Source organism: Nanorana parkeri, unplaced genomic scaffold (genome assembly GCF_000935625.1).
Source record: "Nanorana parkeri isolate BGI_ZX_2015 unplaced genomic scaffold, ASM93562v1 scaffold106, whole genome shotgun sequence".
Taxonomy (NCBI): Eukaryota; Metazoa; Chordata; class Amphibia; order Anura; family Dicroglossidae; genus Nanorana; species Nanorana parkeri.
In genome coordinates, this window is record NW_017306374.1 from 2,181,934 (window position 1) to 2,207,807 (window position 25,874).

Here is a 25,874-nt window from a genome sequence, read left to right on the forward strand (position 1 = left end):
TAAGGGAAACATTTTTTTCAAAATGTTGTATTTTTTTTCTTTTATATAGTAAAAACCAAATAAAATAAATAAAAATTCAGTGGTTATTAAATACCAATAAAAGAGAAACAGATTTCTGTCTTAAAAAAATGACACGCCATTTATTTGGGCACAGAGTTGCATGACGGAGTACTTGTCAGTCAAAGTATTACAACGCTGAAAATTGAATAATGGCCTGGGCAGGAAGGGGCTGTAGCATGCTGGTCCTCAAGTGGTTGAAGTGACTCAGTCCCTTTGCGGTGAATGGAACAGTATATCTTGCTAGCCAACACACCAATCCACTTATACTTATTTTTGCTGCATTTCTCCATCAGAGCCAGGGCCGGATTTGCTCTCCCTGCCGCCCCAAGGCCAGGTTCCGCAATGCGCCCCCTCCCCGCCAAACAGCCCCCCATCAACGGAGAATGGAACCGGATGGCAGGGGCGGCAGGGTTAGTTCTAATTTTTTTATGGCTTCTTTATTTTTCCTTACTTTTTTATCACTTTTTTATTTTAATTTATTTTTTACTTTTTAATCAATGTTTTTATTTTTTTAAATTAATTATTATTTCTTATTTTTGTAATTTTTTTTTAAATTATTTTTCATCAAATTTTTTTTCACTTAACTTTATTGCTATCACACAGGAGAAAACAATCCCCTGTGTGATAGCAATTGGAGGTGACAGGTTCTCTTCATTGACCCTGTCACCTCCAATACAGGAACTGATCAGAGCTGAAAGTCACCCCTGTGTAAGCTCTGTGTGGGATGGTATTCAAGCTTTCACAGGGTTGATAACGTCACTCATCACTTTCCATCACATTACAGTGTTCAGACCAGGTAAAAATAGTAGCAGGAGAGTGGGCAAAGGGTATTGGGCTGACAAGAGATTTTGTCATTTTGCCCTGAAAAGGCAAATTAACACGGTCTCCTATAGGATATCTAAAACCGAGAACAAACATATAATATATTAAAGTCTACCAGTCCTTAGACGTGGTGGCAGCAATAGTTTTTATTTTATATGATAAGAACATTTTCAGCAAGTACAGAAAATAGCCTTTGTTATTGCAGTGCCCTTGTAACTTATTGTAAATTGAACTAAAATCACAAACAATGTTATCTTCCTCCAAGGCATCTTCTGTAAACTACAAATTCCCCCGCCCTCCTTGTAATGTAGATAGAGAGAGGAGGACATGTTTGTAGTCTAAATCAGGAAGGGTGACAGTGCTGCTCTATAAATACAGTACAATGAGTGAGTGATGTCATCCAAGGACAGGAGGTGTGTTAATAGCATAAGCACCAGTTGAAAATAAAGAGAAGAAAAGCCTGAAAAAAGAAAACTTCATCTTATGACTGCTTACCTGTGATATATTCAGGTAACATTTTTGAGTTTAGATAGGATTTAAATCTCTAATGCCCCATTCACACCAGGGTGTATCGGGAACATGTGTTCCTGCATGTTTCTGGGACTTTGTTTCCCATGCATCCCCAGTGATTGCCATTGGGTCCCTCGACACCAAACGCGGAAAAATAGTACATGTTGCAAATTTGGCAATATGCGTTTCATGTTTTTTTCTCGCACATTCCTGCATATTCTCACGCATTGGCTTGCCAAAGTTCATTGTGCCATTACCTTGTAATGGCAACGCACGCATATTCTGCATTTGTGCACGTGTTGTGAATGCTCGTCGAAGCACGCACGTCACGCTACGCCCAGGTGTGAACGCCCAAAAGTTTAATATGTCAGGCACTAGTGACATTAGAGATGTTAACACGAATAACAGTGTTCAGGTATGTGTCATACCAGGGATTACATACAGAAATCAATGCAAACTCAAAAAATGAAGTGTCACACTTCAGAATGAGGAAGCTGTTTAGAATGAAGAGCACTGGCAAAACTAGGGACTGGCTTCACGAATAATAAAATAAAAAGCCATGTAGGCAGCGGCTATTAGCTGCATAGAATTACTTTTGTCATTTTTGGGCTGGGTGATCTCTTTTAGATAAAGACAATGCCAAATTCTAGTAACCTAACAGCATATTTGGTTAAAGAAATCGTGACCTGCATGAGAATCTGCAAAATCAGCTCAGTCTGGTCCTCAGATTACACTTGCCGGAGTGATTGTGTGAGAGCCTAAGGTCATAATAATGGCGTGCCATTCATGCAGATTAAATAGAGTGCCATGCACATTTCGCCCGTAGGGTTATACTAGTTCTCTGTTAATGTGCGGCAGAAAGTTAAGTCGGAGAGCCCAAATGAAATGCTTTGCACCGCGAGCTGATTTCCCCTGGGAAACACATACATCAAGTGAGAAACCGCTACGGTTTAATGAAACCTTTTCAAGAGATGAAATAGTTCACTGATAATCAAAGATTTGATTTTAAAGATGTATATAATTACATTTGAAGTTTACACAGAACAAATGTGTTCATGCACATTGTGATAAAAGCAAACTACTCCCTTCCTTTCCTATTTTCACTGTCTACAGTCTTAGATAGCCAAAAAGGTGGGGTTTATAGAAATGGGTGTGGCCTTGTGGATCACATGGGCAGAGCAAGGGTGGGCCTTCAAGATGTCAAATTTCAGTTTTCAGAGTAGAATACTAAATCTGTAAATCACCAATTCTCATAAGTTTGAACATGTTAATGCCTTTTAAAAGCTGTTTTTAATCAATTTACATGTTTAGAGTTCATTAATGAAATGTCTGGGCTTCCTGCCATGAAGAGTCTTGTTCAGACACTTCTTGTTATTGGGTGACAACTCCTAACTCTCCTAATTGCTGTGCTGCATTCTCACCCTGTCCCATACACCCCATACTTGAGACTACGAGCAGTCGTATACATATTGCACATATTGTGCAGAAATTCTCCGCCGTTGTCAGGGGCAAGAAGAAGAGCAACAATAGGCAGCTGATGCTGAAGCAAGTGCATGCAGACAGGAAGTGGCTGAGAGCATGAATGAGATCAGCAGTGCCAAAAAAATGGTAAAAAACACATTTAAAAAAAAGTATTTTATGAGAAAAATAAAACATGGAAATTGCATATACTGTAAAACACCATGCTTTAAGCTGGCCACACACCTATAGATTATTTGCAGACTTTCTATGGTCAGATGATAAAAGTGCAACAGATTCCTCCATCTACGCTAAACTGTGTGGATGGAGGAATCTCCCACTGGGCCAAGCTTTAGTATCTTGCTAGTCGGCCCACTGGCTCTCAAAATACCTGAACAATGCCAGTGGGGCAGACTAGCAAGATACTGAAGCTTGGCCCAGCCACGCTGATGGAAATACAACATTTTGAGTTGTCACCAGAACAGGAATAGAGAGTACAGACACTGGATTGGTGGCAGGTATCTAAGAGGATATTTCCCCTCACTATGAATACATTTTCTCTAACTTTCTGTTGTGTCTTTTGGACAGGAAGTGAAAGGAAATCTCCCCACTAGGACAAAGACTGCAAAAATATACTAAATGGATTACAACCCTTCCCTACTTTTATCCAAAGCCATCAATACAATTTTGGCTTTAAGTATATCTTAAGACACATGGGTAAAATGTAACCTTTTATATGGATCCCGTCCTAAATACAGCTATTGGAATTTGCCTCCTAGCAGATAACAACCCCCATTTAGCCCTCTTCTGACTGGTGACAGCAGCGCACATCAAGTTTCTCAACAAATTGCCGGCATCTGTGACAGCGACGGGGAGGTGAATATCAAGTTCCCCTCATTCTTCTTTATACAATAACACGTGTTCTGACTGCTTTGTCTGAGCCGTTACCATTTTGACAGAGCTTGTCACCACACAATCAGTGGCGCACATGCAGACAGAAGTGCAATATAATTATCTTTTATCATTTTAAATACTTTTAGTCTGGTAGCAAAATGCACAAAGATTCTGCCGTGCTATTGTAAGGAAATTTAGAAATCCGAGTGATGTGCTGTGTTATCGGCACTGCTCATTATCGGTATCATCCCTTTACATGGCATCAAACATTTATTGTCTGCTGCAAAACTGAAATAAAGCAAGAATAGTGCCTGATTTCCATGTTGTGTAGGGCAAAGGTCACACTAAGGGTCAGTAAGGGATAGTCAAGATTATTCCAAAAACAATTCATAGATAAATGAGTCTGTGCAAAGTACAGTAGCCCACAGCAACCATTATATATACACATACACACTCACACACATAGGTTGAACTGGATGGAACGTGGTCTTTCTTCAACCTCACTATGTTACTATGTATTAAATATTATGTTTTGGCTTAACTGATTAGAAATAGAATTGGTTATTATATGTTAGAGCATTTTACATAGCCTCATTGCTATTAGCACTGAACATGTGCGGTACATTGCATAAGACCCTCTTGATACTCAACAATATTGCTTCACATACATGTACACACTGTTCCATTGGTGATACCTGGCCATGAAGTCTCCATCAGGAACACACAATGCTTATGTAGTACATTGTATTGGCACTGGCAGCTACCCACTGTGTTTCTTTTCTCTGCTATATCTCATAATTCACTACCCCATTTGCTCCAGCTGTACTCTCACTATTATGCTCAATCCTGAGATACAGCTCTTATATTCTGATGGCCCAACTCCAGCTAAAAAGCTTTTTATTTAGCTTTCAACAGAGTGGAAAAGTGTTAAAACCTCTGACTTATTTTATTGCCATTTTACCATCTGTAATTGTGTCACTGCCAGATTCAGTCCCTATTAACGATCGGGAATCAGCCAGGTTATTTCCAGATCATCTGGCCACTATGTACGCTGAAGGCTTTATTCGCCAAAAAAAAATGGTTTCTACTTGCAGAGGCCACTACAGCCTGTAGATGGCAGTGTGCTTCTGTTCAATACTGTGATTGTATGGTACAATTACAGCATTACAAAATGATTTTAAATTAGTTATGTGAATGAGGCCTAAATGTAAATTTAAGATGATTTTTTTTACTTTTGGGAAAGCTTGGTGTAGTTATAATTGGAACAAAAGCAGGAGGTTTTGCCTGTGATATTGCAACTTGCAGGTGCAAAAAAAAGGATTCCAGCCTGGGAATCATAGCTGCGTGAATACAGCATGAATAAATATAAAATAATTGTTTTTTCCAATTGCTTAATCAATATTATATAAAATAAAGATTAATTTATCTTTGACCATGCTGTATTAATATAACATGGGCCGGCTGTTAGTTGTGTGAATGAGGTCTTAAGCTAAATTAAGGTTTTTTCACTTTTCTACACAATTCCATCTGCTTCCATCCTATCCATACGCCATCTTGTGGCCTTTTTTCAAATGGCACGTTGAGATTTTACTAACTTTCGTTGAGTACAACTTTGTGACAATTTAAGCAAAGTAAACTTATTTTTTGACAGTCATGTTGTCTTTTGAGTTACAGTTCTTCATAATATTAGGAAACTGACCTAAAATCATTATTTTGTATTGCTTTGGAAAAAATGTGATCTGCCCCTTTAAGAAAAAGTATCGGTAATTGGTATCGGCGAGTACTTAAAAAAAGTATCGGTACTCGTACTCAGACCCAAAAAAGTGGTATCGGTGCATCCCTAATAGAAACAAAGCAAAGTTTATTAAAGCACTGTTTAGGTTTCCAAGTTAGTAAAGGTAACCAGCCACTGACCACTGCATATAAAAGGGGGACGGTAGTTTGTCAGAAAGACCACAAATAAGTCTCTGAGGGCAGTTCCCTGACACATGGGTTGCATAAGACAGTGTGAGTAAGCCTATTGAGATTATTAGTTAGTTCATTTATTGCCCCAAAATAGAGGTGGCCTGGGATAGCAGAATATTCCTAATATTCTATTATTACTCTTATTATTAACATTTTCCAGCATTACAGATTAGATCCATGGAAAAACATACTCCTAGTATCCATCAATTTTCCAACAAATTCCTGGTTTGCCAAGCTATTGCCATCGATAATTATGTACATAGTAGCACCTATGAAGGGTGTATAAATAGAGATGATTACTTACCACACTAAGCCCAAGCAGTTCCCGGTGGACATAGTTCAACCTTTGCTTATCGAGGTTCTCTAAGTAGTGCTGCAAGCGGGTGTAGGTATAGGGGTAACAGTAAGCAAACTGGTATACATCATCTTCACGGTCAAAGCAAAATGCAAAAGACATGACGTAATTTTTGCGATGATCTGGGCAACGATAGTAGTACACGTTTTTGGAGGGCAGCCTTTGCCTGAAAAAAAAAGAATAATATAAAGTAATTTTCTATTTTGCACCATCCTTCTTATGGATGATCCCCTAAAGGGATCCGGCTAAAAAAGTCAGCATCAGTCAACCTTTAACTTAGCAGATGAAAATTGCCATTGCAATGTTAATGCAGATGATCTCTTATCTTCTAGAATGCGTCGGGACCCCTTAACCCCTCTATGAGTAAATATGGCACTCTGGCAAGCAAATTGTGAATTTAGCTAAAAGGACAACATTTTGTTCCTACTGCCTTCTATCTCCGTTGGATAACATTGATAAACCAAAATATTTGCATATTAGAGTGTCCTGGATTTAGGGTCTTCTGACAAGAGATGATGTATAGGCAATTTGAAGTGTCTTTTCAAACACTTAGGACTAGATTAATAATTCCTCCACACATAAAGTTACTGTCTTTTGCCACTCACACTGCCCCAGCGGACTGGATACTCTCAGTAATAAATTAGAAAAAACTCAAACATCATAGTTTTCTCATGCCTTGTGTGGCTAAGGGCATGGTGGCTGAAATAGGCAGCTTCCTCACTGAGCCTCAGTACTCTCGGGATGAGAAACTAGACGAGTAGGCAACCTTTTATCCTATTTTGCTAACAGTTCAGTTCTAAGTGTTCAGTTGGTCACTTCTATGGGTACATATATAGAGATGGTCAGTTCTAGGTGTAGACATCCAGAGTGCATCTGTTCTAGGTAAACATATTTAGAGTGGGTGAGTTTTAGGTGTACAGATAGAGACTGGGTAAATTCTAGGAGTGAATCAGTTCTATGGGTACAGGTTCAAAGTTAGTTATTTCTAGGGACACAGGTCCAAAGTTGGTCATTTCTAGGGGTACAGGTCCATAGTTGGTCATTTCTAGGGGTACAGGTCCATAGTTGGTCATTTCTAGGGGTACAGGTCCAAAGTTGGTCATTTCTGGGGACACATGTCCGAAGTTGGTCATTTCTAGGGGTACAGGTCCAGAGTTGGTCATTTCTAAGAGTAAAGGTTCAGAGTTGGTCATTTCTAGAGGTTGTGATGTTTGGGGATATTAGCACATATGGTGAGTGCTTAAGGATGCAGTCCACTCATAATACCTTCTGTTTAAGGGCCGGGTAGCCCACTTTTATTTAACTGAAAGTTCACACATCCACGTTGGGGCAGGGGTTGTTCTGTACAGCATCCATGCAATACTTGCAAAACAACACAAGTTTAGCATCCTGGCTTCCACTTTAAGCATTACCACTTCTGACCCACTGGTCCACTTGGAAGTGCTGTCCCACAATTCTACTGGTGGCCCCTCAGGATCATGGCTCTCCTAGCCTCACCAGTTCTCACCAGCCTCCCTGGCTGTCTTCGTGTGTGTCCAGCACACATACCACCTGACTCCACTTTGACTTCTGGGGAGTCCTCCTAACTCCTGAACACCGTCCATTCCTATTTCCGAGCAGGAGCTCACCTGACTCCTTTTTTACTTATGGGGAAGTCCTCCTGACTCCTGAACCCCCGTCTGTTCCTATTTCCCAGCAGGAGCTAATTCCCCTAGCCAGCATCCTTTCCTTAAGTGCTGTGCACACCTGTGAAGTCAGTGGGTGCTGGTCATTGTGAAACCCTAAACCCAGGATTGGAGCTTTCTTCCCTCCTGAATCACTTTGAAACCTCCCTGTTCCAGGACCCCAAGCATAATCCAAAACCCTTGCTTCCTGACACTTCTCAGCTCATCTGGCTAACAGTCCTTGGTGATCACAGCACCCAATTCTATAGTTGGATTGCCACACAATACCAAAGGCTACAGGTCCGGAGTTGGTCATTTCTAAGAGTACATGTTCAGAGTTGGTCATTTCTAGGGGTACAGATCCAGAGTAGGCCGCTATTATACTATGCCACCAGGAAAATGCACAAATTGTGCATGGGCACCAACAAAAATGACCAGAGCTCAGGGAGCAGGGTAGAGAGTCAGAAGCATGATGAGGATAATGGTTGTGTGCTGCCCCTGACAGCCTTACTACCCAAGATCATGGCCTATGTTGGGCATGCAGAAATCTGTCCATCGTAACATTGTGATGCTACTTTACACTGTGATGCCAGGACTACAGGTACACTTTATTTCTGCATCTACTTTAAAATATTCTGTAAATAACTTAATTTTAATATGCATTTACCAAGAAAAACATTTACATGACAAAAGTTAGAAAAATAACACCATCATATGTAATTATCGCTTTCATATTTTACATTAATAAATAATGTGTCTTTGAATAATGTGTTTTTTTCCCCCCATTAAATGGCTTTTGCATGTGAACACATTGAAAGCATTTTAAATGACCTATAAGAGGCAGCACTTTCTACAAGCATGATTCCTCTATGGCTAAAATGAAATGCATAGAGTTGCTGAAAAAATAAGATTTTTTTATTGAATTTTATTTTTTTCTGTGTTCAAATAACCAGGCAAGCACTCCTCTGAGTCAGCAGTTCAGGTGCTTCTCCGGCATGACTGGGGATATGCAGGTTGTAACCTCGTCGTCTACTGAATGTAAATATTGGTTTAGAAAATTGGCAGTGAACATTTTCATTCTGTCCCACGCTTTCCATTTATCTGTCCATGGTGAGCTGAGCTATCAGAAACAGTCCTTCCTACACAAAGATGGAGAGCAGCCTCAGCACACACACTTGTGCTACTTGCTGTAAAGCTACACTCCAGACATATATAAAGATATACTTTCATCCAGTAGTATTTCCTTAAAATAATAATCAATGGATCTTATACATAACTAGCGAAAGTACCTGAACCTATCATATCAGTCTTCTGTAATGCTCTGTACAAGAACATTCGGGGGGGGTCTCAGCACTAGACATGTGCTATTCGTTTAGTTTTAAATTGAACCCGGACATACCCAAATTTTTACGATAATGACATTTCCGGATGCCATTCGGAATGAAGTTGTGTTGTTAAACATTAAAATAAAAATTAACAGAAAGGAAAATATGAATGGGGGGGGGGGGGACCCCATGCTTTTTTTAAAAATGGTTCTGTGGACTGTCAAAGTTAAAAAGAACAATGTAATTTTAGTTTTTTTTGTTATGTCACTTTGCTGCGACGAAAATGTATTCATAATTATCCAACGCATCCATAAGTAACGGAAATTAACCTAATGAATTGACTTTTGGATCCGAATCCCGAAAAAAAGAAAAATCCGAAAACAAAACAAATGTTTTTCCGGCGCACGTGTCTACTCACCACTCTGGGCCAATCAAAGCTCTATTGCCTTGCACAGATTGGCTTACATTAGTGTGCTGTGCTCCTTCATTGTTCAGTCACAGGCCGGGGTGAGTCCTGGGCCAGCCAGCATCGGTTATCTGCAGTATAGCCTTTACAGAAGTCAAAGAAAAGGCTGTGCTGTTTGGCAGGGGTAATGTGACTAGCTGAACAGGATTATGAATACTTGGACATGTGAAAGAGTTCATGTATTTTAAAGCAGAACTCCTGGCAAAACTTTAGTTCAACTTTGCAGTGGGGCTACCTCCGCATCGGAGGGAGATCAGCAAGCTTCTATGCTCCGGTCACTGGACCCGGAAGTGATGTGTATTACATCACTTCCGGTATCACTGTTTACATTCTCCAGCTCCAGCAGCCAGGAGAAGAAGTTGGTGAAGCAGATCTGTGCTTCATCAGCTTCTTTGGGGTCCCTAGATGACATTAGGGGTCTGACAGACCCCTCATGTCTCGATAAAGAGAACCTGTAACATCATATTTGCTATTAAATAGGGGCACCCTTTTGAGTTTGAAGGAGAGGTGTCAGCTGTAGCTTTAGAAACATCCAAATATAGGTAAAGTGTATGTCAGGAAAAAAAAGGGATAATAAAATACCTAGTACATTTCAGCAACACATGCACATTTCACCATATTTTATCCCTTCAAAGACCCTTTAAGTGCAGAAAATAACCCATTGATGTGCCAGAAATGCACTCTGTTTCTAATTTTCTGCTGTTGGCTCAAAACAAACAGTGAATTTGGCGACTGAATGGTGTCAGCTCTGCCCACTTATATTTTGCTAGCCTAATAAATCACTCCTTCTGTCCTCATCTCTACAACAAAGGGACAAATGGTTTTGTAGTCTAAGTTAAAAACTGAGAGGGCTAATTGCCCTCTTTATGATACCAAGGGTAGTGTACACAGTGCAGCTCTGAATTCCTGACATGATCGACAGGTATTTATTTGCACTTCTATACACTTTTGGTTTATCTAGTCCCAACAGCTGACAGGCAATTGCCTGTAAGAATACCATACTGTATGAATATTAAGTGCCTCTTGATCTTCATTTTATAATGTGGACTCCTGAAATTCTTCCGGTTAGGCAATTTAAAAATCCTCCTGCCTTTGTCTTCAGTGTATTTTACCTTTCATTGCAGAAGTTAAACATCTGCTTTATTACTCATCATGACACCGGCTCTCTCCCTGCCTCTGGCTAATGTGTCCGAGCTTGGTTCCCCGGCCATCTGGCTTCAATATTCCTCTGCCTTGTCTGTGTCTCCAAACCATTTTCTCCTCTTCAATGTCATAACAAGTCTCTTACAGACTTCCATGTAAAGAGAATCAAATTTATTCATAAGAAAAATAGAGAGTTACTAAACACTAGACTACAGGAGGAATAAAAACAAACTTCATAACTGGAGATAGTAGAGACTCGAATGGCTAAAATATTATTGCTGCTTTTCTATACTGTTGACTGAAGACTCAAGTTTTTTTGGGTTTTTTTGTATTTGTTTCATTATACCTCTCAGTATAATCTCAGGCAAGTCCTCACATGTCAATCTAAAGGAGAAATTGTACAATTAAATTGTAACACATGTGGCCAGCTTGACCATTTTCAAAGAACTTGCATCATAGGCCTGAGCTGATACCTCATGTGAGAAGGTATTCAGGACTGTGTGCGAGGAGGTGCCGTTGAAGTTGAAGCATAACTCCAGCCAAGGGAGCACATGGGTAAGAACTTCTGTCAGCTTTTAAATGATGTCTGTTCCAGTGACGTGCAGTGGAGTCCTCGCTAGGTGAGGCATTTCCCCCTGCACACCCTTCAACGCCCCCAGCCCGCCCCTGCCACCCCCACTTGCCCATCACCAGTGAGGCATGGAGATCGATGTCCTCAGTGGGTTTCTTTTCCCTATGTTTTGATTGGATAGCTTGGACCATTGCCATCGGTCCAAACAATCCACAGAGCTCAAGCCTCAAACAGCGAGTAGAGGTTAAAGGAAATTTCACAGCTCCAATTCCTAAGCCGCCATCAGGATTCCCCTGGTGCTGGTCTAATAGGTGTGTATCCACCTTGAAATGTAGTAGTATATGAACAGACCGCATTATCCAGAGAATTCCAATACTTTGGACTTTATTGAAATTCACCCAAAATCCAGTATAACCAGTATAACAGATAACCTCTATGAATAAGCCTATGGGTGAAACATGTGAGAGGTTGTAGCTGGTTGGGGGTTTGGTGTGCTGGTATTTGCTGCTTTATATACTTTTATTCACTGTTACACTGGATTTGCTGTGAATTTCAATAAAGTCCGAAGTATTGGAATTCTCTGGATAGTGCGGTCTGTTTGTATATACTACAGCAAGTAGAGACTGTTGCAGCTCCGGCTTCACTATGTTAGGTTACAGAAACAGTGGGAAAACCCGATGCTATGTAACCAAACTTAGCTGTCAAAAGCTTGATGAAGCGCCACCTGTAATTAACAGGCAGCGTTCCGTCCACGACAGGTGGCACGGCGAGGTGGCTTTCCCTGCTGTGTAACCTGTTAGAAGTCTTAATGGAGAAAAAGCTGTCAGCTTCAGACTTGAACCTGACAGCTTTTTCCTCCATATTACTAGGTGAGGCTCTGGCTCACCTACCTCCCCTGACCGCATGTCCCTGATGTGTTCCTTAGTTAACCAGATTTTTAGCTCACTTCCTGTTCTGTCTGGTACCCATCACTTGAATGGGAAGTAAGGGGTAATCTCCTAATGGGGACATAATAATAAAAGAAAAACCTTCCAGCGGTTCTAACCATTCCCATTCACCTAAAAACGTAAAAAAAGCTCTTAGCATTATTGTTTCTGATACTCATCCCAAACAAGCATACCAACAGCAATACATTGCTAACAGGGGTTTCTCGTCATGCTATCAGGGGTTTCTCGTCATGCTATCCTAAACTTGGTTATATTTGTCTTTTAAAGTGGACCTTTACGTTTTGTATTCTCTGCATATTTTTTTTTTCGTTTCTTCCCCATTCTTCTCACAGTGGCCATTTTTACTAAGGGCAGGTTACTAGATCTCTCTTTACTGCCTGAAACTCTGGCACATGTGACTAGACATGTGCCTAGGATATGTGACCATGCACATCATCTCAGGGGAGATAAATGCCATTTCCTGAGATCTCATGAGATTACAAATGAGATTTCTCAGCAATGTTCTGCTGATATAACTTTCACAGGATGCAATGCTTGAGCACAGGTTACATTATTTGTGCCAAAATGAACCAGGAAGTGGAAAAAAAGAAATTGTAGGTAAAAATAAAAACATGTTTGTTTAGCTAATGAATGTAAGATGATTTCATATCAGCATGCAGAGCTATGTGATTTTTAGTCAAAGGGGGTAAAGGTCCACTTTAAGTGATGTACCCCTCAGTAAGTAACCCCATCACCAATAAGTCGCAATGCAGCTAGGCAATCAGCATTTTAAGGAGTACTGGGCAGGCTGTCCCCAAAAAATGGCAGAGAACACAGGACTAATCACCACTATTGTCTATAAGCTGCCTGCAGGCAATCTTTTTTCCTATTACTGACTTACCAAGCACTTGTTCTACACTGTGTCTCTGTGTTTAGGCACCCACCATAGTACAAGCAAGGCTTTGCTACCTCAGGTCATATCTGCCCCTCTGGTGACTGGTGATCGGATGACTGTTGGATTAATATTCAAGAAGCAGCAGGACTGGTGGAGGAATAACAGATCCAAAATGAATGAAACAGAAGCAGGGAGGCTCTTGCATTGCAGGGCCTCAAGAACAGCTTTCTCTCCAGCAAGGAGATCAGTGAACAGCACATCAGTGACATCACTTATTCTCACTTCAAATCCCATAAAACCAGCAGTCAGAGGCAGCAGTGCCTTAGATGAGCTCACACTGCAGATACACAGCTATAAGGATCAAAGCACATGACTGCCTAGGCACATGAAGTGCAATGCTAATTTTCAGAAGGAATTCAAGACAATACCTAAAATTCTCTAAGAAACTGTTTAGGCACAATTAATATTGCTAAGTGTTCCCTATGAGATAGCAGATCTTCAGTTTTTGAGTTCAGGTCCACTCTAAGAAGAGTTCAGCAATGGCAGGATCTGCATTTCTCTTAGTAAAAAGATTCCTTTAAAAGCTACAGGTACCAGACGGATTACTGCACTTTGAAGTGGCAAGTGCAACAAGGTTCTTTAATAAAGAAAAGAGCAAAAAGCAATAATCCATCAAAGACAGCATTCTGTACATTCCTTAAACATTAGAAACGGCAAAGTGAACCTCTTATAAGAAGGTAAATCTACCACAAAGGATGTCTGTGTCATTCTGACATTGAGCATCAGTAGCAGTAATGCTACCAGCTATAACTTTTATCTGTTTTAACCCACAGAGGTTGGCACACTGGTACTGCCCACACTAGCTTGCTATTTTCTCTTCACATTGATCTATAATACATTTCTTGAGTCATACCGTCATATACAATCAAATATAAGTTTTGCTCATGGGTGCCAAACCTAATATATTTGAATGCAAATATGAAAATTCCGCTTCACCCAAGACTCATATTTTCAGTATGCCATCAAGTTGAATCATTAGCTGGATTCTTATGTATCAGGTCTGTGTGGCTGCTGGCAATGTAAAGTCACAGACATACATATGCAGTCAGATGGACATTCGTACTAACATCTTCCGTTTCCACTTTCCTGTTACAATAGTTGTGCAGGTAGTTTATATAGGACTGTGCAGTCCAATAGGCATCCCATTCACACAGTGAGCAGGACTTAAGGTCATATTAATGTCAAAATGTTTTGTAAACTATTTCGAATGCTGATTAAATCACATACAATGGATTCTTGATTTTAAAAGTTTTAACTTCCTGCAAAATAAGCTGCACCTCTGAGCACTGGCTCTGATTTCCTGTTTTAGGGTGACTCCTTTCCCTTGTAGGGTTCTATGGAGCGACACCTTGTGTGTGCGAGTAAGCTGTGAGATACATGATGGCTAAGTGCTTGTGCAAAAAATTTAATGAAATACTTTGCTTGGCAATGTATATTTGTTTGATCTGGATTCATTATTGAAAAAAAGATTAAGAGCTCAGCATGTTCGACTGAGCCGAAGTGAAGAATACATTCGACTCAGCGGATCGAATATCTGGATCGGCTGAGCCGAACCTCCGGCAGGCTACTCGCTGCCGTTCGGCCTATTCTCATAGGGCCCGAGCGGCTGAGCGGCATTCGGCTCTGCTATACTGCTCGGTACTTCCATGGTACCGAGCAGAATAGAAAAGTAGAAAAAAAAGTAGAAAAAGTAGGAAAAAAAAGTAGACATTTTTTTTTCTAAATGTAAATAAATGATAAATTAAAATAAATAAATAAAGATTTCTTTTAAAAAATATATTATAAAAAAATTGGGCGGAGCTAGCCATGACAGCTAGCTCCACCCAACTGTTACCTATTGGCTGGGACCTTCTAGCAAGTCCCGGCCAATAAACAACAACTGGGCAGAGTCGGCTGTGATGCTCCACCCAGTTGTCATTGTTTAATGACAGTTCAGCTTCCCCAGGTACCCTCGGGATGCTGATCCGTCATTGCAACTGGGCGGAGCTAGCCATGAGATCACGGCTGGCTCTGCCCTGCTGTCAGTTGTGAGTCTTTCGGCCTACTTCGGGTGTCACTTCGGCTGAGTCAAGCCGAAGCATATGCCTTTGACTCGGTTAAGCCGCTCGGCCAGCTTCGGGAGCTGTACGGTCTATAGTGAATAGCCCATACAGCAGCCCTTTTGTTCTACTGAACCGAAGGGCTCCAGAGGCCGAAGCTAGCCGAAGAATCAGGCGGAGCTACGGCTGATCCTTCAGCTAGCTTTGTGAATAATCCTTTAAGAGTTTAATACTATTTATTAAGGCTATACGAGCGGCAAGGGGTGGCCAACAGAGCTACTGCTGAATGCACACACTATGCACCCTAAACACATAGTCAGGGAGCACAGCTTCAAGCTGGAGTTTGGCTTTAATATTTGCAGCATACAGTATGTATATTGTTGGTGATCTATAAAAACGAATGTACATTTACTAGTGGACATCTATATTGGACAGAGGGTTAATACCAGGATCCCAGGAGTCCCTATCCAAACTGCATCTCCTAAAAATAATGATATTAGGATTTCGTTCCGTGCTAATCTATTCTTATCTCTTCCAGCGCTATGTTACCACTAATCTATTTAAGTGAGTCATGGGGAGACAGAGAGTTTAGTTCTCTGATACCGGCAGCATATTGAAGCCTAATAAGATTTATATCTTATTCTGGAATTGGTGGGGTGGGCACCTCCGTCCTGGATCTTCCTTCCTGTGTGTCTTCAAAGCTGAACGCATCGCTTAGTTCTTGAATTAACCTTTGTCGTCCTCCACTATTTACTTTTCTTCCTCTTCTTTATTATTATATTTTTTTTTCCTTGGTTCTTATGCCTTCTGGAAAAAGGACACCCACACACTGTGACAGCAGCTGCTCCTATTAATTTAAAGCCATTACAAAAATTAAAATTAAAACCAATTACGTTCGCTGGTTTATAGCCGGAAAACCGCTTCAGCGTGATTGTTCCCTCTGGTTATGGACACATACGCAAAATAAATAAATAAACAAAATCCCATCCCAAGCTTTACTGCCAGCTGAATACTAATAGTGCTCGCAACCCGGCTGGACCGACACGTTCAAAACAGAAGCCTATTTTCGCCCCACAGAAATGAGCACAGAGTTTAAACATTACGATAGAAATGTGAATGTCATTGCCTCATTGCAAATTATATAGTCAATATGATAGTCGGGGCCGGATTTACTCTCTCTGCTGCCCCAAGGCCAGGTTCCTCAATGCGTCCCCCAACCAGCAGTGGTTTCCTCGCTGTACATTTAGCTCTGCTAACCCAAAGCAGGGCTAAATGTAGAAAACAACTACCTGCCCGATGCCTGGAACTGCATGCCACTGGCATCCGGAGATAGGAATTCCACACCCCTGCTGCCCTTCTACACCCTGGTGCCCCGAGGCCAGGCCTTGGTTGGCCTTGTGGAAAATCCGGCCCTGATGATAATTTAAAAAGGTCTTACAAAGATCAAAAAGCCCAACTGAACCCTATTCAATTGTTAATATGCAGTGACAAGAAAGCTGCATATACAGTAATAAATATTCTTCTTTTAAATGTTTTTTTTATTACTAAGTGCTTCATCAAGGGTTAAAATATCCGGTTGGCAGCACATTGCAAATCTAACACTTTATGCAGCAGCCTGTCTCTCCAGCAGTTTGACATGTCCCCCTGAACACTTGCTAGTGTGTGAGAGCAACAGTCAGATTCTCCTATGTGCTGCCAGCACAAGGTTGTTCAACCCATGCTGCAGCGCTTATGTCAGTGTTACTTACCTTCCTTGTTCCAATGTTGTCTCTGCTTCCATGGCATGGCTCCCTGCTCTCCTAAATTTTGCCCAGATTAACGCAGCTGTGGCCAATCAGAGTGGAGCTCACCTCCTCTCAACACCTAAGCCAAGCCGAGCAATGCTGGCTGCAGCCAACCAAAATGGCATCCATTTTCTGTCATGCTGCAGTCAATGGGAGTGGTGCTCCTCCCCTTCTGTCAGGCTGCAGCCATTCACAGCATCATCTTGCCTTGCTCAGCCTATTTAAACTCACAGCAGCTTCCAGCTTACTGCCTGAGCAATGCTATCACTAGCTAATCGCTAAGCCTCTGGTGTGTTCACCTGCTGTCCATTCCAGCTATCCAGTGTGGCTCCTATATAGATTCCTAAGTACCAACTTTTGGCTTTGTTTCCTTGTTATCCTTGTCTGCTTTCTGCCCTGACCTTTGGCTAGTTTAGGGTTGCCACCTGTCCCGGATTCATCTGTACAGTCTGTGTTTTGAGTCCTGCATGTGCTGTGTCTGGGTTACAGCTGGCCTGAAACACAGAAACAGCACATACAGGACTCAAAACCCGCACTATACAGGTGAATCCAGGACAGGTGGCAACCCTAGGCTAGTTTCTGGTTATCTGTGTCTCCTGCTCTGATGTTTGGACTGTTACCTGGTGCCCTGATCCTTCCTACTTGCCTCTTGATCCATGGTGCTTGAGCAGGGTGGCATCAGCAGGCAATGAAGCCTATCACTCTCCTGAGGGGGTCCCTGGTGAATACAGGCTGGCTCTTAAACTCTGCACCCTGGGGGATCCCAAGTCACCTGCTCTCATTAGGGAGCATCCTTGTACTTCAGCCAATCCTGTTCCAATTCCAGAGTCTACTCAACTTCAACGCAGTCAACAGTGCTTCCCATGCCCCAATCCAGTTTCTTCACTCAACAGGTCTGTCGTGTCTTGATGGAAGTTGGCCTACACTGCTGAGTAGACATGTAGGATTAGTTTTGTTCTGAATTGAAATTCGGTTGAATATTAGCATATTCTGACATTCGGATGCATCTGAATTTCTGAATGAGGGCTATAATGACTCCAAACGTATCCAAATTTTTGATAAAGAAAATTTGGAATGCATCCAAAATGTTTTCCAAAAGTCATTCGGAATTAACTGATGTTATGAAACATTAAAATAAAAAAACAGCATGGAGTCCCCTCCCCTACTCATGCCAGACCCTTTACTCATTCACCAAATAACAGTAAAATAGTAATCAAAGGGGCGAAACAAGTCCCTTTGTGTCATAACTTACTCTGCCCCTTTGTTTACATTTGGGAGTAGTGCTGTTATTAGCATCAAGTGTTTGTCATGTTCGTGCAAAGCACCCTCCCCATGTTGAGGGCATGTGGCCTTGTATGGTGCAAGGTGGGGCACATGATCGCTTTATTTTTCGCGTTTAAAAACAATTATCCAAAGAGATTCCAATAGATCCAAATGTGTGTTCTTAATTATCGTTTAACTCATACAAAATAAAGCAACAATTCGGAAAGATCCCAATCCGAATTACTGGATGAATTGACTTTTGAACCCGAATCCCAGAAAACAAAATCCGAAAAATCGGGAAAACAAATTAATTTTTGGCCGGCTTACATACTACTACAGCTCAGGTACACAAGCTGTCTCATTTGGCTATCCCTCAGAGTGTGGCTGTAGAGTTCACATGTCCGCAGTTGCAGTTCTGTATATGCAGCCAGACTGCATCTGAATAATACATAAAGAGGTTTTTACTGGGATTTAATAAACAGAAAGTGTGTTCTAAGTTTTACAAAGCATCTCCAGATAAGCTGATAATAAAGCAGTCATATAACATCAAAATCAACTCCCGTCAAATTAAACATTTTTAAAATATTTCTTCTGATGAACCGTAGCTTCTACTCCCGTTGCAACCATCTGTAGTATGATGTACCAGGAAGCACCCAGATTAAAGACCACTGAACACTAGGGATGGCAACAACTTTAGGAGCTTAGTAAGCAGGGCAGTCAGCTGCACAACATCAACACTGCAGTCAGTTAGGCTGTGTTCCTTTAAGGAGAACTATGGGGTTAAGGCTTTTCCCCATAATTCTCCTAAGGGTAACGGGAGGACACAAACTAGTGTCCTCCCGTCACCCTAGGCTCAGTATACCGTGAGCTACAACTCGCGGTATACTGAGACACCACAGTATACCGCAAGCTACTGCTCGGTGTATACTGAGATGCCGCAGCTGAAGCGGATCCCGACAATTATGACGGGATCCGCCCAGCTGCGTGAGTGACAGCTGGCTCTGCCTATCTAGAGGCAGAGGCAGCTGTACCCGCCCCCTCCCCCATCCGATCCGCCAGTCAGCGCTGGCGGATCGGAGCAGGGAGGGGGGGAATTAGGCACTACAAACACAAAATATTCATATAAATGTGCATATGCATATAAATGTGCACATGTGCCGTAGTGGTTGGCATTTCTGCCTTGCAGCACCGGGGCTCCCCCGTTCAAATCCCAGTCAGGACAGTATCCTCCGGGTACTACGGTTTCCACACCCCAAAGACATGTTGTGAGGTTAATTGGCTCCTCTCTAAATTGGCCCGAGTATGTGTGTGCGTGTATGTATGCATGTAAGATAGAGACCTTAGACTGTAAGCTCCTTGAGGGCAGGCACTGATGTAAATGTACACTATGTAAAGCACTGTGTAAATGGTCAGCGCTATTTGAACACCTGTAATAAATGTAAAAAAAAGAGGGACCATGTTACCAGAACTAACAATATTTTTTTTACTTATGAAAGTAAAAGTGTTTTATGTATACAAACTATTGCACCCTGTGGGAAATTATTTTATTAAGATATTACATATGTTACATATGATCACATTTTTCTTACTTTCCCTTTGCCTGTAACTTTGCAATATCCTAATAAAATATATAATATTTAAATAATTGCCCAGAGGGGTTAATAGTGTGCACACATAAAGCACTTTGATTATTAATTGTTGGTTCTGGTGACAAGATCCCTTAAATTTAAAGAAAGCATAGTCTGTTGTAAATAAGGAATTGTATTCATATTATTGGTAGGAACACATTTTATTTAACTTTTAGAAACTGCTGAATCTAGCACATCATTTCTCTGCCATGGGACTCATTCAGACCAGATGCCAACTGTTTCTAATGTTTCAAGGGACAATCCCAGACTTTATAGACTTGTCTCTAGAGAGCTTTCTCCTTTTTTCACTTGGGAAGGTTTATATCTTCTCTATTCTGCCAAATGTTAGTATAAATTAAATTCCTATACTTATATCCGTTAAATACAATACATACACTTCTATTCACCATCTTTATAGGATGAAACCTTCTTACAGCCCTTCAACCTGGGTCAGCTTTGCTGCCCTTCTGTTCACAACTACCTACATGACAGTCGTTGTACACATGAAAGTCCTAGTTGGTGTCTAGACACATCTGTTCAAAGAATGTGGTTTATTTTTTAAAGCTTTATTGAAGATCATCATCCTGAAATCTGAGCCAATGGCACTCAAACAGAAAAGGTAATGTATGAACTATATGTAGAAAATGACTCTGCCTTGTGTAAAACATATTAGGCACCTAGGGATCATGCTAATGCATGGCAGAAAACAGTTGCAGCTCTGCAGATGTTGTTTTGGTCTTTAGAATGGATGTATGAGCCTACAATTAGAGCCTACAGTTCCTCACGATCTGTGGTCATAAGTACTAGGTAATGATAACAATAATATGATACTGATTGAAAATACACACAATAGGTTGAACTTGATGGACCTGTGTCTTTATTCAACCTCAAATACTATGTAACTATGTAAAATGCTGAAGTTTCTCCAGGTGGGCTCTCTCCTGTTGGTGAGACTCCCACTCACAGTGTTCAAGGTGCTTTTGATGGAAAGCCTTAGGACTGACTGAGACTCAAAAAGATGGTTGTACCACTTTGCTGCGGGGACCGGTCTAGAAGCCCGGTGGATTTCTTCCACACATACCCTGATAGACATTTCTGCAGGGGGTGGGCGTGATTAAGAAGGGCTGTCACTCTAACGGGCTGTGGATAGATCGGCTATTCACTGATAGGGCTATCAGCAGTGCCAACATTGAAGCGGTTGCCACATCAAAGGAAGTGCCTATCCAAAAGTTCTATTGGCAGGATCATCAGGAATTTATAAAATGTACTTAGAAAAACAGCGGGCCCAGTCTTACTGATATGATGTAATAGTTTGACCATAGTTCTATTTTCAATACAACTGTCAATACAATGATAAAATGCACTACTACCTGTAAGCATTCAGCATTGCATTATATACAGTTCCAATACAATTATTATTGCTTGGTATGTTCTCTTTAACTTTGAATATTCACAAATGTTAGCTGCCCCACCTGTCACTGACACTAGCTACACAGGAACATATTATTGAAGGTAATGATCATAAGGCATTGTTCAGTTCATTTGCAGAAACAAAAACCCAAATCAGTTTGACCAACAATCTTGTATCTGCCATAAAGTTTTCTATTGGAATGCAGCAATTTCGTCTTGTTAATCCTGGCCTTGCCTTAGAAATTCTGTCTTTAATGGTCCTGTCTAGCATATAATGGTTTATATAATCAAACCATTAAAATCATTTCCCTACATCATCATCTTTCTGCCTGCATAGTTCTTGTCAAAGTCAACAGAATTCAAAGTAATAAGACAGCGTGATAGTAAAAGAAAAAAAAAAATAAAGCTTCAGGAAGTTGAAGAGATCAATGGGGAAGAAAGTTAGTGATGATGTGGTCTTAGCCAAGGCAGTGACAGCGCGAATGATTGCAAACTGGTGCTCCAGTCAAGGCAAGTGTGATGATGACTTTTAAACGAAGCTGATTTGCTATAATATAATGAGTAAAGCGGTTAAATGATTTTAAGTATGTTCGCTCACAGCGGCAGGAACAAAAAGTATATAGATTAAAAGAGACATAGAAGTAAGGCAGTATACAAAACTACTTAGAGAATGAGCGGCATCTACTTATACCACTCACATTTTACCAATAACACGACCTAACCTGATCCCTCTTTCTTTGAAATCTTTGATTGAATTCCAGTGGCTTTGAGATTTCAAGTTGTCATCCTTTTCCTAACTCTTATAGGTCAGCTGATCCACATATCTCCAAACCACCCTTTTTCTCCTCCACTAACCTTTTAATGTCCTCCACACTTTCCATTCTTTCCTTTCTAGAAGTTTATATGAACAAACTGGTCCTCAAAGTTTAAAGTATTGCAAAAGCCAGAAAGGTTATTTAGTTTTGGATACAGTGGGAAAAGGTTACAACCTTTGTCTGGTTTTCTTTTGCCATATTTGTCTCATTGGGCAGATTTTCCTTCATTTCCTGATATGTAAACACATTCTTTAGGACGTAAGAGGAAATGTCTCCAAAACTAGGGAAATCCCATCTCAGACAGTTATCTCCAATATTTCCTCTCTATTCCTGTTCCAATAACACCTCAAAATTGTGATCTTTCCCTAATTTTTAGTCTCAGGGACAATAGTCACCATGACAAACAGAAAGGCTGACAGTGAAGACACAGAGAGCAACTTAACCTCCCTACTCTAACTAAAAAGAACCCAACAACTTTATATACACTTTTGCATCTGGACCAGTGGCGTTACAAGGTGGGTACGGGCAGGGCCGGCCTTAGGCCATTAGGCGCCCTGTGCGAGAAAGCTTCACAGTGCCCCTCAGTGACCACACCCCTCAGTGGCCACACCCATTTCTCCAATATCCGCACCATTCAAAGACTCCCATTTTGTTAAGCCCCAAAGAAACAGATTAAAAAGTATGGTAAAAATAAAACTTTTATTCAAAGGTATTAAGGTATTAAACTTGTAGGCACAATATAAGTATTCTTATGAAATAAAACAACAGAAGGCAAACAAGTGGTAACAATAAATGTCAAACTACCATAGAGTCTATAAAAATAAAGTGTCAGGTTGTCATGCTGACCCTTTTTTCAAGTAAGTGCATCTAGAAAAGTACAAATAAAAAACAGAACACAAAACCTAGACTACATGTTAAATGAATGAATTATTATTTGCCCGAATATACGAAAAATTTATTTGGGCAAATAATAATTTGTGAATGCACGGTGAACATGTTGAACACTGGAACGTTCTGCGAATGCGTGCCACCATCTTGGGGGTGGAGAGCATGAGGTCCCATGACGCCATGCATGCACGGCGTCAGGTAACGTCACACACCGATATAGGCGCCACCATATGGTGTATACCTAGGTATACACCAAGATGGCGGCGCCCAAAAACGTGCGGTGTCATATGACGCAATGCGCGCAGCCTCCAGAACACGCCAGTGGCTGAATCCAAAATAGCAGAAACATTTCTTTTGTTTGATGAAACGAATGAAAACGTTTGAAAACGTAACATACAATACTCGCAATTAGTTCAAAGAATATGGTTTCTTGTGATTGTGCATGTATGTTGGTGTGTGCAGTGTGAAAATGGCCTGATTGAAGGAGAAAAGAGATATAGTCTAAATAGGCCAGAATCAGAAAAGTAAGGGTTGTGGAAATAAGGGGGAAAGATGGAAGGTATTGGGCTGGGGGGGTGAAAATTTTATGGAAAAAAAAAAGAAAGTTGTGATATGTGATTAGGGTGCACAGTGCGTTTAGAAAACTATCACTCAGTTAGGGTTTACATATGGTTTACTACTAAGGAGGTCACTTATGCGGAAAAGGCTTGTGTATATCAAATGTCCCAATTAGGGATGAGTGGATCTGCCTGGGTTTAATTCACCAGTCTTGCTCAAATTTTGTGAACCTTGCAGTGAACCCAGTTGATGTCTATATGGTGCCAATCTTGTTATTTAATTCTGTCCATTTGAAGGGCAAGCTATTGTCAAGCAAAAGGCATTGGCAGAAGGGTATTGCCATGTGGGACATCGAATAATGGCAAATAAAAAAAGTAACTAAATACATTGAGGGGAATTTGTCACAACTGGAGCAAACAGAATCTGGAGCAGTTGCCCTTAGCAGCCAATCAGCATCTCTCTTCAGTTGGCTCAGGTAAGATTTGAAAATGAGAGAGAGAAGCTGATGGGCTGCAGTGCAAATCTGCTGCATGTTTTGTCTACTCCAGTTTTGATAAATTCCCCCACTGTAAATAAACAGCATCTCTCCATACACGGAATTGTCAGCTCTGCCTGGAATTGTCAGCTCTTGTGCTGGCTTACAGCAGCACAATATGGCTGCTGTAAGCCAACTCATTTATAGACAAGGGGCTGATTATCCATTTCTTAAAATTATTGGCTCTTATTATACAGCTGAGCAGGGGCTGGTCTTTATTTCTGGTGGCAAACCTGCAAAGTTTTTGTGCAAAAGAAATCCCAGGTATTCTCCACAAATTCATGGTAGCAGCAAACACAACCCTCATCCCTAGTCCCAACTAGACATGTACATTTTGTTTCATTCCAAATGGACATTCAAGTTTTGTTAAATTCAGATGCATCCAAATCTCCACATTCAAATGGGTCCGAATGCAAACAAATCCGAATGTATGTTTAACAAAAATTCAGATCCATCTCCATGGCTGTTCTCTGACCAATTAGATTTGTTTGGGCTGTTGAAGGTTGTATTATAGGGACGGTCATGTGACTTCATGTTGTGTAGTAGAGAGAGTCGATAAGAGTAGTAGGGGAGCACATGGTGTCAAAACTAAAATAACCCAAAAATAATTTAGTCAATTTATCATTAGAGAACCCAATCCACGGAACCGAAACAAAAATTCAGATGGTTCCAAAAAAGAAAATTCAGATCTGAAATCCGAATAACGAACCAGATTGAATTTCTGATCTGAAATCTGAACAAACAAAAAAAATCTGAATTGATCCGAAACAAAACAAATTTTTTGCAGGGTTCCAGGTCTAGTCCCAACACAGCATTCTTTTAAGATGTTAGTGACTTACTAAAGAACAGTATGACAACTTTGTCAGTACCTTCAAAACCAAAAAAGCAACAACTGCTCCCCTTATATATGGCCAGTTTCCTTTTACTAAAAACTGACTATAGCTACATAAGGTATATTAGACATGTGCATTCGGATTCGGACGAACCTGCAAATCTCAGAAAATCAGTTGATTAAGCGGTTCGTCTGAATCTGAAATAACTAATTTATTACATGTCCGAATGTACGAAAACTATATTTGGGCATACATAAATTTGTTTTCAGAACGTGCGGCAGCCGACGTGTTCTGCTCATGCCTGCTGACATCTTGGAGGCGGAGCGTATGATATCACAGGCTGAACAAGCAGTGGCCATATGGGCTGCTGGTGCGTTCTGCATATGCGCCCAGCCATTTTGGAGCATATCTTTGTATACACCAAGATGACAGCGCTCAAACATGCGGGTGTCACGATCTTGGTGTGTACCGAGATGCACTCCAAAATGGCGATGCGCATGAGCCGATATGACCACCGCTCGTCCTGCAGTTTCAGCGTGCGGTTTCGGATTCGGAGACTCGTTGCCTTCGAATCTGAAACAACATAAAAATTTGTTTAGAAGTGAATGAAAATGTTTATTTTTGCCGTGCACATGTCTAATGTATAGTGTATAATGACTACTATTTTATACATTTCTTTTTTAATGCAGAAAAAGAACAATGTCTTGATAATGAAGTAACAAAATCTGTTAATAATCTGCAGAGTTTTTGTTCACACTACCAAAAGCTGCTTTGAGACCCACAACACTTTCTAAAAAACAGAGACGTGGACATGTGCTCTAATTATATTTAAAAATATTCATTGCTCTTTTTCCGTGCTCATTGTGCTCACGCACAGTAAATGGCATTACCCATTCTTACAGTAACAGCCAATGAATTTATGTTGCAATCTATCTGCAAAATGCAACCCGAGAGCCTTCTCAGTGACGTTCATGGCTCATTTCAACAAGCAAACTTGCTAAAAGCCG

At 40.9% G+C, this 25,874-nt stretch overlaps 1 protein-coding gene across 1 annotated transcript in view; it reads right to left on the minus strand.

Annotated features, from left to right (window-relative positions):
- LOC108784279 (cytosolic carboxypeptidase 6-like) overlaps positions 1 to 25,874 on the minus strand; it is a 727,452-nt gene that overhangs the window by 553,054 nt on the left and 148,524 nt on the right. Inside the window, exon 2 of the mRNA XM_018553039.1 lies at positions 6,014 to 6,230. Within this exon, the coding sequence (XP_018408541.1) occupies positions 6,014 to 6,230 (217 nt within the window). The remainder of the gene's footprint in view (positions 1 to 6,013; positions 6,231 to 25,874) is intronic.